This window comes from Ricinus communis, chromosome 6 (genome assembly GCF_019578655.1).
Source record: "Ricinus communis isolate WT05 ecotype wild-type chromosome 6, ASM1957865v1, whole genome shotgun sequence".
In the NCBI taxonomy this organism is placed as follows: Eukaryota; Viridiplantae; Streptophyta; class Magnoliopsida; order Malpighiales; family Euphorbiaceae; genus Ricinus; species Ricinus communis.
In genome coordinates this window covers 24682223-24694731 of record NC_063261.1, presented here as the reverse complement: position 1 = coordinate 24694731, position 12509 = coordinate 24682223, and the positions used below count along the sequence as shown (strand labels likewise).

Below are 12509 nucleotides of genomic sequence, written 5' to 3'. Positions count from 1 at the left end.
CATTTTAATATATTTTATGTGTTTTTTTAATATTTTTTTCTAATGAAGTTTTAAAAGAAATTTTTTAAAAAATCATAAATTGAAAAAAAAAAAAAGCCGTAAAAATAATAATTTTTTTTATAGAAAAAAAGGGTATCCTTTCTTCCGCATAAGTTATGGTAACTCGCAAAGTTTTTACCGTAATGGTTTACAACTGACCACAAAACTCATAAAGACAATTGTCCATACATATTTTCGAACCACGGTTATGCAACTTAAAAGGAGTAATTACTATATACTTTTGTGTTTCCATATTACATTCTTTATTTTTAAACATTCAAAAATTATATTTTTATGCTTATATTTTATAATTCAAATTAAATATTATTTATTTCATATGGTTTAATTTAATATATAAGTTGGTTTTTGCTTCTTTTTTTTTTATTACGGTTTCTTTGAGTTTTAATAAAATTAACTACCGCCTCTTTCCCTATTAGTCGAAGGACTAAACTAGTAATTTAAAATCGCAATTTGATTTTTAAACATATTATTAAATATCATATTTGTCTAAAATTAATTTTATTATCAAATCAGAGTAAAATTTTATTTTTAGCACAAATTAATTTTAGTTCTAATTAGAATATTAAATTTAATATTTTTTATATTAAATTTAATATTTTTTCTTACTAATTTTTATTCTTAATACAATTTAATTTAAACAAGTTTAAAAATTTTAAAGCTACTTATATTTACAATAATATTGTTAAATTACTATATAATTTACTTTTAATTATTAATATAAAATAGATGTTGTTAGTTAAAAATAATCATTCTATTGTTATTTTTATTATATATTATAGTTAAATTATATAAAAAATAAAAATTTAAATTAAACAATTATGTCTTAATCTAGTAAAATAATCTATATACTAATTTGACAACTTCACTGTCAATAAAGAAAATCATATAATTTTATATACTAAAGTTTGAATTTTTTTATCAACCATTCAAATAAAATTAATATGCGTAAATTTAATTTTGGTATCTAGTAAAATTAATAACTTTAATTATTTATTTTATTTAAAAATTTAAAATTAAACTACATAGTAATTTAATAATTTTAAACATAAAATAAATATTTTTAATACATTTTAAAATATTCTTGAATTAAATTATGATAAAAATTAAAAATGTAAACAAGTAAAAGAATATTAAATTTATTATTTTAATTATATACTAAAATTACTTATGCTAAAAATAAGATTTCTCTAATTTAATAATAAAACTAATTTTGTTCATGGATCAAATTGTAATATTAAATTACCAATTCAATCATTCGGCTAACACGAAAGGAAATAGTAGTTAGTTATATTAAAACTCAATAGAGTTTTAATATAATAAGAAATATAGAAACTGATTTACATATTGGATCAAACCTCATGAGATAAATAATATTTAACCCTTGTAATCTTATGCTAAAATCTCCTTCCTTATAATTTCTATTAAACAACCATTAATTATATTTAGTTTTATACTATTTGTCTCTTGATTTTTGGTGTAATATATAAATTATCCATATCTCATTTATTGCACCTAAAATCTCTTTATATTTTAAAAATTAATATAATTAAGAGACTAAACTAATAAAAAACTATGATTTAATTTTCAAACTTCTTATCAAGGTTATAATTATATAATTATAATATATAAAATAAATAATAAAAATAATATCTTTTTTTTAATAACTTAAAGTTAAGTTATATGATTTTTTAATATTTTATAAATGTAAGTAATTTTAAGATATTCAAATTTAAGTAGATTTAAATCTAACTAAAAATTAGAGTAATTAAAGGATATTGGTTTGTTATTTTTATAAAGACACTAAACTTAGTTCTTTTACAAAGAAATTAGACCAAAGTTTTAATATAATAAATAAATTATAAAAATTATTTATGAGAAAATAAATAATATAAAACCAAATCCAATTATCAATTGTTTAACAAAATTTTTATGTAGAAACCTTTTTATTAAAATAATGAAAAAATATGATTTTTAAATATTATAAAATAACTAATGTAATATAAAAAATACAAAAAACAAATAGTAATTACTCTGCTTAGAATTACTACAGATAATTAGCATAATGCAACTTAGAGGTTGGCTTCTTGAATTCGGCAAATTTGAAATATAAATAGGATAGGAGGGTTTGGGCGATGGAAACATTCTAATCAGGGCCATGGAGAGAAGTTCATAATAATTGAAAAATGCCAACATTTATGCTACACTCGTATAAGATTACTTAAGAAATTTATTTTATTTAAAAAAATACTAAAAAAAAGTAAAATAAAAATAGTAAAAAGTGAAAAAATATTTTAATATTATAAAATAAATTAATAAACTAATATAAATTCATTTAAAAACTCCATTTATTTTAATAAAGATTAATTTAATTAAAACTAATTCCGCAAAAATTTAAATACTTCCAATACAAAAACAAAAACCCAGACAATATAAGCAAAAGGCCCACCAACAAAATCTACATTTTTATTGTTTTAAACAAATAAAGAAAATTACAAAAGACAAATCACTTATACATCAATCAAAGCATAATCCAGTTAAACATAGATCAGTTGCAAAACTTGCTAATTTGGATACTACATTGTATCAAGAGATGCAATCGAAGCTAATCCTAATATTCGGTTAAAGCTACTATCCAACAACTTTTCCCCCCCGGAAAATCCACTTTGTACTCTGAAAAATTTTCCTATAGAAAGTTCTCTCTCATTCTATGAAAAAGTTTTCCATCCTTTAGCTCTTCCCATCATAGTTTTCGACATTGCTAAGCAACTCATTTTAGAGAAGGTATATGGACAAATTTTAAATTACCAAATATATGAAGAAATTGCCAGTTCCACAAAAAAAAAAAAAGAAAAAAAAAAGAAAAAAAAAAGAAGAAAATAATTCAGAACAAAAATAATTTGGAACTCTTGAAGGTTAATCTGACCCCCTCTCAGAAGCATAGGCTACCTTCTGCATTATCATGCCCTCAGCAGTACGGATGGCTCTCTGTGATCCAGTGATGATGATTTTCCTGCCACACAAGATGAAAGAGAACAGAGTCAGGTCAAAATTACTCCTCACTGAGGTCAGAAAACATTTGGCAGCAAAATCATCAACTCGACATCTTTCTAATACCTATCATTTGTTCCAGACATGAAATCCCCTCTATCTGATATCTTTATCCTGGCCCCACTAACCTGCCAAACCAAACTGCCTTACATTAGTTGCAATAAAGTATTTAAGTAATTATGCAGAGTTTATGTTATTTAAGAACCTGGCTTATTTCCATTATATTCCTTCCACCCCGACCAACCACCAGTCCAATATGCGCATCTGCAACGCCAATCGTCACTGAGTTGGTTCGATCCTCCTGGAAAACATCAGAATCACAATCGCCATGACATAAAATGTTGTGTAAACATAAAAGAATTGAGAATCACTATCATCAAGATGTGTGATGAGCCTCACTGAATTCTAAAGACATTAATGAAAGCAAACATTCGGAAAGGAAAGGAGCAGATCAGCTACAAATAAGGTTATTAACTTGAATTGAAGAAATGTAGTTTCTGTTGAATCATAGCCTCAAATATCAAATGTATCTAAATATCAACTATAAATACTATGCAACCTAAAAGACACACAAGTAAAAGGTGCAGAGAGGTTGCATCACCAATCAAAAGCAATATAGGACAGAGAGGGCAAGAAATACTAGGTATTTACTGTTACCAGACAGACCAAATATGTATAACATGATTCTTCAATATAATATTTTCAATTTCTGAGAGCTAATTCTGAGCATTGCAGCTCTAATATTGCGTAAATGATAGAATAACACTGCTGAACTCAAAAATTGGAATCAATTCACTAATAAATTTAGAATACAGGAAGACCAACTAAGAAACAAGCATTAAGCATCAAGCACTCTCTGCCAGAGTAATCAAAAGAGACAGCAAATAACACTACAAATCGCAATTAAGAATAAAGTATTATAAAAAAAAAGTAAACCTTGTTATTCTGAAACTTTCCGCCAGCTCCATTTGCTCCATAGTTCATTGAGTTGTATGCTACTGTGCAACAGAAGGAAGCATAAATGTACATGGAACACAATGAAAATAAGAGAAGAATATTATACCTAACAGTTCAAAGATGAAATCCTAGCAGGAACTAATTTAGAGAAAACACAACTTGAACAACGACAAGGAAGCCAAGCCATGCATTCCTTGCTCAGACATCCTTAAATAATTTTACTTAGATGGCTACTGGCAATCACTGTTAGATTTGGAACAAGAGGACTTCATTCTGATATGCTAAATAAATCAAGAGTCATCCAATTTGTAACAAAATCTCAATTAAGTTCTGCAGCTCTTTCCATCAATCAAGTCCTCCAATTTCTAAAAATGCTACATAATAGACCAAAATTAACTCATAACATACTACTGTTGCCACATAAACATGCCTTTCAGTGTTTGGATTACACAGAATACATATAAAATTTCCCCTTCCCCCAGTTTAACAGCACAGCAAGAGGGATGGGACTCTCCCTATGAAAATTTGTCCTTGACCATAGCAATAACTTGCACCATAAAGAACCAAAATCAGATAGAAACCATATGACGAAGTGAAGTTTCTATAAAATCATTTTAATTAACAACTAATACTGACAATTTAGGATATCCTTCAATGTTCTGTTATTTAGGAAGTTGCATTCGGTTTTGATATTTAGGACAAGTAGACTCTTCTAAATAGTATTTTCAGTAATTAATTAGGCTTTTATATTCATTGGGAAACAAAAAATAAGGAGTTTCTAATTTTCATAAAAAAAAGAAGTTTACCTAAGTATTTAGGTGGCATAGATGGCAATTTTCTCAATTTAAAAGTTGCACATATGTCTTACTCTTACGCTAGATGCCAAAATTTGCACAAGCAAATTTACTGCCCTTTATCACTTTTGAATTAGTCTTTACTTGGAGTATGCCTATCAGGAGCATAAGCCATAAGAATTGATAAAACTTGAAGTCTGCTGTAACCTAGTTACTTTTCTCAGCTTTTGATCCAAGGAGATATTTAGTATCTGGTTTTAGTTTAAAGGCAAATTGTATTGCAGATTGTCTTTCATCTCTACTGAAGATGCAGGTTCCTCTTTTCCCCTATAGTTTTCTTTTCCTGCATCAAAACTATGACTAACAAATCCCAAGTTATTTGCAGATACAAAAAGATTTTACTCATAAGATCAAACCATAACCTACAATAAAGCTCATGATACCAGATCATAACCAGATTTGTTCCATATCAAGCCAATCAACTAAAAGCAGATGTTGAAACAAGAAAACAATAATAGTATGAGTAACAAGCTAAGACTAGAGACAGACCTGCATATGAGAACGGAGCATGCATAGTCTGCACATAATGAGGATCGTCATACAATTTAGACAAAATGAGATCAATTGCCCGCATCTGCTCCTCTAAAGTTCCAGTCACTGTCACCAGCCTATCATTCAACCCATAGAAATTATTATCCTGAGGAGATATCTTAATTCCAGCTTGGGACTCTTCAATAAATGACCTACAGAAAGATAAAATCCACACATCAGCATCCTTCTCTTCCTCCCTCTGTTTCAAAAAGAAAAAAATTTACTAGCAAGAAAGTAGAAATGAAAGTAGAACTAGTTATGATTTAGCAAACAAAACAACCATAAAAATAATGTAATGGTTCTTTTCCACATGATACACCATGAAAAATGTGGTTTAAGGGAAGAAAAAGAAATGAAATACTGATCAGCAAAGACGAGAAGAAGTGATTCTTGCACTTAAAAACATCATAGTATGAGATAGATGGTGCAAAAGCATCCACAGATAGCTATAACGCACCCAATGGCTATTAGTAAGTTGGATGCTGATCCAAGGATTGTTACGAAGTTTACAGTACAAATGGCTAGAAAGAAAAGGCAGCACTAGATCACACACAAAGCTCACTAAAATAATCTCCAACAAAACCAAAATTGGGCAAGAGAAAACTTATTAAGGGCCTGTTTGCAATTTTTGTTGAGTGCTAAAAAAAAAAAATAAAGAGTAGGTTTAGAGTTTGTTTAATTTAATAGATTGATTTGTGATTTTTTATAAACTGCTTTTATCAAACCAGAAAAGCATCAATTTACCATCTTCTCTCCAAAAGCAGTTTCCAAAACTCAAAAAATTAGTTATAAAAATGAAATTAAGGAATTATATACCTAAAAACTATATGGAGCCTAAAATGGACCAGAAGAACAAGGTCATCTGAATTAAGAACACAACAAGTGTAGCACAAAAATACGAAAAATTATTATAGCGATAGACAACTCTCTTTCCCAACTAAAACACTTATTCAGATATCATATATCAGTGCTTCACCCTAGTGATCAAAATGTGCAATCCATTTCAATGATTAAGGACTTCAAAAATCTATCACCTAACCAATCTAGGCCAAAAGTTCAATAATGCTTAATTTGGTGACTGGCAGCGTACAGGTGGTGAACAGAATTGTTTAGCAAAAAGATGAATATAAAATTTTCCACACGAGTATGGTAAATGAGCACTTTCAATATCTATATTGTACATATCTTCTTGTTTTATGTGTCAAACAAGAGAGAGAGAAAGAGAGTAGCCTAATAAAATTAATCTTCTATCAATATTCATAATTAACTAACTTTTCCCACTTCCAAGTCCATATATTCATATCATAATCAATTCAAAGTGTAAGTCACAACATTTTGCTAATATTTCCTAATTGTTGTCTGGTAAATAAATGTTGAGCACACAAAATATTTTAGAAAATGGTAAGTTAGACATGACAAATTTTACCAACAAGATAATAAAAATTTTAGAAAGCATCCGAAAGGCTAGCAACTGATAAGAAAAAAAAAAAACAAGAGCCCATACTCCAAGAACTGCTGGTTTAGATAGTGAACCAAGCACTTTTGACCCAGCTATGAAAGTTGAACAGCCAACAGTTAAATGGAGCACACCCTGAGCCCACAATCCATACCATATAATATCAACGAGAAGGCACACTAAAATGCAAGGGTCCTAGGCAACCTACTAAGATCAAAGTCAAAAGCGAACCAGGAGACATGTTTTCACCAAACCAGTTTTTCTAAAAGCCATAAGATCACACATATAGCTAATAACAATGTGGAAAGAAAGGCAAAGCAATAGCTATAGTTTTCTACAGGTAAATGGCGATGTTAATGTTTTCTGTAGGTTACTAATTAAAATGTACCCGATCTCAAACATGCACAAGTAAGTTTGAATATGGATTCACCTTGGCAGGGTTCTTGAAGATGGGGCTGTAAATCAAGGATTTGGCAATAGATCCTTCATTACCATTAAAAAATGCATGGAAGCATGAAAAAATAATTGCAGAAATATAGATTTTGGAAAGTGAAATTCTAACACTAATTTTATGGATGTAGTAGTGGAAACTCAAATGTTAACTAGGATTGCAGAAGATTCTCAAAGAATTTAAAGATACCAAGCAGTAAGTTTTTCTGGATAAGCTATTAAAGAAATTTAGATGATAATAACTAAATTTTGCACGTGAAGGAGATATAAAGAATGCTGGTTAAAACGAATACCAGAAAACCATCATTTTTGCTTGACCATAATCCTCATTGCAACTATCATTATGGGGATTCAGATATAAATTATTAAAAATATAGCAAGCAGATACACCATATCAGCACAAAGAAAAAGAAGCAGTATGTCATACTTTATAATAGACCCCCCCTTCCCGATTATGCTCCCACAAGAGCTATTTGGAACAACTAGTCTAACTTTCGTTCTTGGATCAACATCATCACCATCTTCAGTATGAAGCTGACCAAGAAAAATTAGATTAACGAATTAGCATTGGAAAATAAATAGCATTTACAGAACAAGTCTGTGTCAATATACTTACCTCACTAAGCAATTTAGCAAGAACAAGTTCCACGCCCTTTAACACATCATCCAAGATCCCAGATATCAAAATTATCCTATCGGATGTTCCAGGAAAAAATTCATAATTACGTGACAATTGAATTCTTGCTCCAGACTGCGACTGGAAATCAGTAATTGTTGCACCACCCTTTCCTATAACTGAACCAGCTGCAGCATTTGAAACAAGAAATCTAACGTATGTTGGCTTCTCGACAGAATCTGAGAGCAGCAAACATTATGTAAAAAAAAACAAATTAGCAAAGAAAATTAAACCAGAATGAAATCATATGCCAAACCATAATTTAATTTTCTCACATGCATGAGTTCACCAGAAAATCAATTTTTAAAGTTAATATGTGTGTTTCAACCATATTTTCCAACCAGTAGGTACATTATTAAAGCAATTTGTATCCGCATGCCAGATCACATGTCGCATGATGAAGTAAGGAATTGTTGTTACCAAAATATCCCACTAAGTGTAATTAAAACTCGAATATGCAGGAATGTAAAAGATAGACGGCACAATTAAACTTAAATATCTCTGTACACTTGTTAGACTGAGCAACATGACTTGGAGGGCAGTTCTTGTCTTTATCTAAGTGGCACATGAGGGGCACTAGAGAAGTTAATTAAGGAAACCTGACTTCAATTGTTGTTTTATGATATGAATTTTATCAAAAGAACTCAACTACAGTAGCAATGTACTCTATAAATTACAAACAATGATGACCTATTAATTAACTAGACAAAGCTTATAACAGACAAAAATTTAAAACATAATAGAGCCTTCACTGTCAAAGAAGCACATTATTGTAATAAAACCCCTTCTGACCTCAAGTTTTATTGAATTCAAGAGAACTAGCAGAGCAGAACTGGACACTAAATTTTAATATAAATATAATATCACTCAGATCTATACTTTCATATATTAATTAAATTATCAAATGCAGCAGCTCGGCAAGAATTCCATAATAAAATTAAAATCTCATCCAATAATGAAAAAGAAATGCACAGAATTCTGCATCTTATATAATATTTATAAGGGAATGATATAAATAGGCATGTATATCAGTCTTCAAGAATATCCAGTTACATCCACTAACTAAACTACTTTATGTGAACTTTTGCTATTTTAAGAGCCTTTAAAGAACATAAAATAATGCTTTGTTAGTTGCTAGAAACCAAATTAAAACAAGGCATTTATCATTAATTGAACTGTCAATAATGTTAACAAGCAAAAATTTAGCCATTCCTAGAGTTAGGGTTCCAGTTCACGTCAACACAACTAAAATTGAAAACAAATGCGGCATAGAAGTTATCACGTTTTTTCCAATATAGTTAAACATTTCGCCTAATACACAAATAAAGCAACTAAGGTAAAGAACCAACGGCAAAAACTGAAAGAGAGAGAAAGTAGATCAGATCAGACATACCAGAAGTAGGCGATTTCGGCGGTGGAGGAGATCTCTTACGAGGCGGTGCCTCCGGTGATGACACGTAAGATGACTCCGTCGATTCCATTTCACCGCTTAAATTATCTTCACTTCACTTTCCCTCACCTTACCAGGACAAAAAACAAAAGAAGAAGAAGAAGAAGAAAAAACACAGACAAATCGTAACAAAATCAAACCAGAAAACAGAAAATTAATCTCATACACACTAAAACAATGCCACTAGGAATCGAGATAGAGAGAAGCCAAAGACTTACTTACTTTGTTTGTTCAAAGTTTGAGGGTTTCTGTGGCGTTTGTGTGTGTCTGCGAAGGATAAGCTGTGCGACTTGTGTGTTTGTGTTGAGTCGCTGCAAATTGCAATTTCTTTTTTTTTTTTTTTTTTTGCTAATTACCGCATTCTAATTTTAATTTACGTAAGAGTGGTATAGCTAATAAATAAATAAAAGCCTATAAACTAGCTTATGGTTTTGTTTCGGTATGTTACAGGCACCGTTTAGCCTTGAAAACCGCTGGTTTCGAAGGTGTATTTTATTTTATTTATATTCATAACTTTAAACACGTCATGGCACGACTGCTCTTGCTACGACACTTGCATATGATCTTTGGTTAACTTAAAACTATTTGCCACTTGCTTTTATAAACCCGCCACTACTTCACCATCTTCGTAGTCCATTATTGTATTCTTTTCATATGAATATAGGCAATTGATTTTGTGGACACTGTATGTTATCACATTTTTTAAATTTAATTATAATTGTTGAATGTATGCAAGATATAAATGTATTTTCCTTTCAACTTAATATGATCTTATATAAGAGACAAGAAATAAAAAAGATCGAGATAGAGAAGTTTTTTCCAATCAGGTAAAAAATTACACGATATAACTAATGATTTAAATGTTCAATCAGCAACACAATTATAATATTAAGTTGAAAAGTCTTTCGACAAAAATGTTAATATCTTCAACTATTGGTGTGATCTCCTATAGAATATCATTTTCGTAATTGTTGATACTGTTAGTCATCATTAAGGAGCCAAACTCAGAAACAATCTTTTGATACATAAAAATGCTTGCATATTTGCCTGCATTTCTAAGAGCACAAGCTTTCGCCATTAGAGATATCTGTAAAAAACTTATGGCACACTTCTAAAATTAACAGAGCCTTTACGATTTCCATAGATAAAAGCTTTAACTGCTCTATCAGAAATTCTATTATAGAATGCATCCAAATTAATTTTAGCCTAACTAACTAGTATAGGACACTACCGTTCCACCTACCTTCCACTTTAAACAGCCTGATGAAAACTTCAGGTAATAAGATACAAATATAGATTACATTAACTTTATGTATTTATATTATATTTATACAAAATAATAAGTTAATATAATAGTATAAATATTATTTGAAATTTTTTTAATTATATTTGACCTGTGAAGAATCTCAAATTTAAAGGTGGCTATTTTTATTATATAATCTTTAACTCAGGGCCTCCAATGAGTAACACTGCATATAACAATAAAGTAATAAAATAAATAAATTCTAAGGTCAATTATCTTTTTAGCCAATTTTAGATAAGCAAACATTAAATCTTGTTTTAGTTGCGGTTAGGAGCTGAGATTCGTGAGTCGAGAAGTCAAATGCTAAGTCATCTCTAAATTGGTTAAAAGGGTCAGAGTGTACTTGGACCAAATTGACAATTCCACTAATCATCATTTAATTTCTAATTATTTTGTAGTCACTAGATTTAAATGGTTAGACTTAATTGTAGTTCTGTTTTCAACTTTAAGAGGTTATAAGTTGTTAACAGAGTACTGCTGATTTGCTAAACTTTTTTAGTTAAAAAATAATTTGATATTAGCTTAATGCTAGAGTTCAACATTATTTGGTTTAAATTGAAAAATCGAACTGAATTAAATTTATGTTTTTATATAGCCCGATTTTTATTAATCCAAATGTTTTCTTATTTTAAATATTCAGATTTTTTAATTCAGTTCAACGTTAGTACAATGTTAAAAATGTTTCTTTCTAAAATATTATAAATAAAAAATTTATTTCAAAAATATAGTAGTATATATTAGGTATACTTTTTTTATAAAACTGTATATATTCTTAACAATTTGTTGTATTTGTTCATAAGCTTTATTGTATTAAGTTGTTTGGTATTTGTTTAGTATATGTTTGGTATCCATTTGATAATATTTGGTATACATAACTAGTACTGAAACTGGTATCTAAAACTATTTTTTGATATTTATTATGTATTTGATACACATTTGGTGTATATTTCTTATATATATTTTTTATATATTTAGTATCTGGAATTTTTTGGATATTTATTTTATATTTTTTTATATTCATTTCGTTTATTTTAGTATCTATTTAGTATATATTTAGTATATTTGATATACATTGAATATAAAAATACTATTCAATATGCATAATTAGTATATGAAATTGATTTTTGATATTTGTTTCATATATAATAGTATACTTCGTATATGAAAGTACTTTTCATATTTATTTCGTACTTTTGATATTCATTTTAGGTATTTTGATATTTTTTTCTATTTAATTTCTATGTACATAATAAGAAGAAGGAAATATATTAGTTTCTTTATTTTTAATTGGCATGAATAATCTTCTTCACAATAATCATTTCAGTTCACTTGGTTTTACAAATGAACTAGTAACCTCAGCCATAATTAAGAGATTAAGAACACTTAATTTCGTTAATTTCACTCTTTAGTAAATGAGATTTCTATAAAAATAATTATTGGCGCTATTGCTTTTAATATAAATTTCTTCGCATTATTGTACATTATTAGTGTAAACATACAGAAAAAACAATACAAAATGTACAACAAATCTGGAAAAAAAAAAAGATAAACAATGAGGCATAAGGTCGACTTACGACCAATAAAAAAATCTTAGAATAATATTTTCTATTACTCTTAGAATCTATGTAAGGCCAAAATAAATGGCCAATTTTTCTTTTAGTTATTTTTTCTTTCTTGTTATTTTACTGTGAAGTTCTAAAACCACCATTCAAAAATTTAATAAA

At 28.7% G+C, this 12509-nt stretch overlaps 1 protein-coding gene across 3 annotated transcripts; it reads right to left on the bottom strand.

Moving 5' to 3' along the window:
* Positions 1-2490: 2490 nt before the first annotated feature.
* LOC8279908 (protein BTR1) lies at positions 2491-9942 on the bottom strand. 3 transcript variants are annotated; one of them, XM_015727512.3, is made up of 9 exons: positions 9705-9942; positions 9426-9551; positions 7973-8211; positions 7784-7890; positions 5409-5602; positions 4045-4103; positions 3314-3409; positions 3175-3236; positions 2491-3070 (listed from the first exon to the last, which is right to left on the bottom strand). In XM_015727512.3, exons 2-9 carry the CDS (start codon positions 9511-9513, stop codon positions 2974-2976), a joined length of 942 nt encoding a protein of 313 aa, XP_015582998.1. In that variant the 5' UTR covers positions 9514-9551; positions 9705-9942; the 3' UTR covers positions 2491-2973. The 3 variants fall into 3 exon arrangements, with proteins under 3 accessions (XP_015582998.1, XP_015582997.1, XP_002532622.1); XM_015727511.3 differs by having other exon boundaries at positions 4045-4106; positions 9701-9936; XM_002532576.4 differs by having other exon boundaries at positions 4045-4106; positions 9705-9934.
* Positions 9943-12509: the final 2567 nt, after the last annotated feature.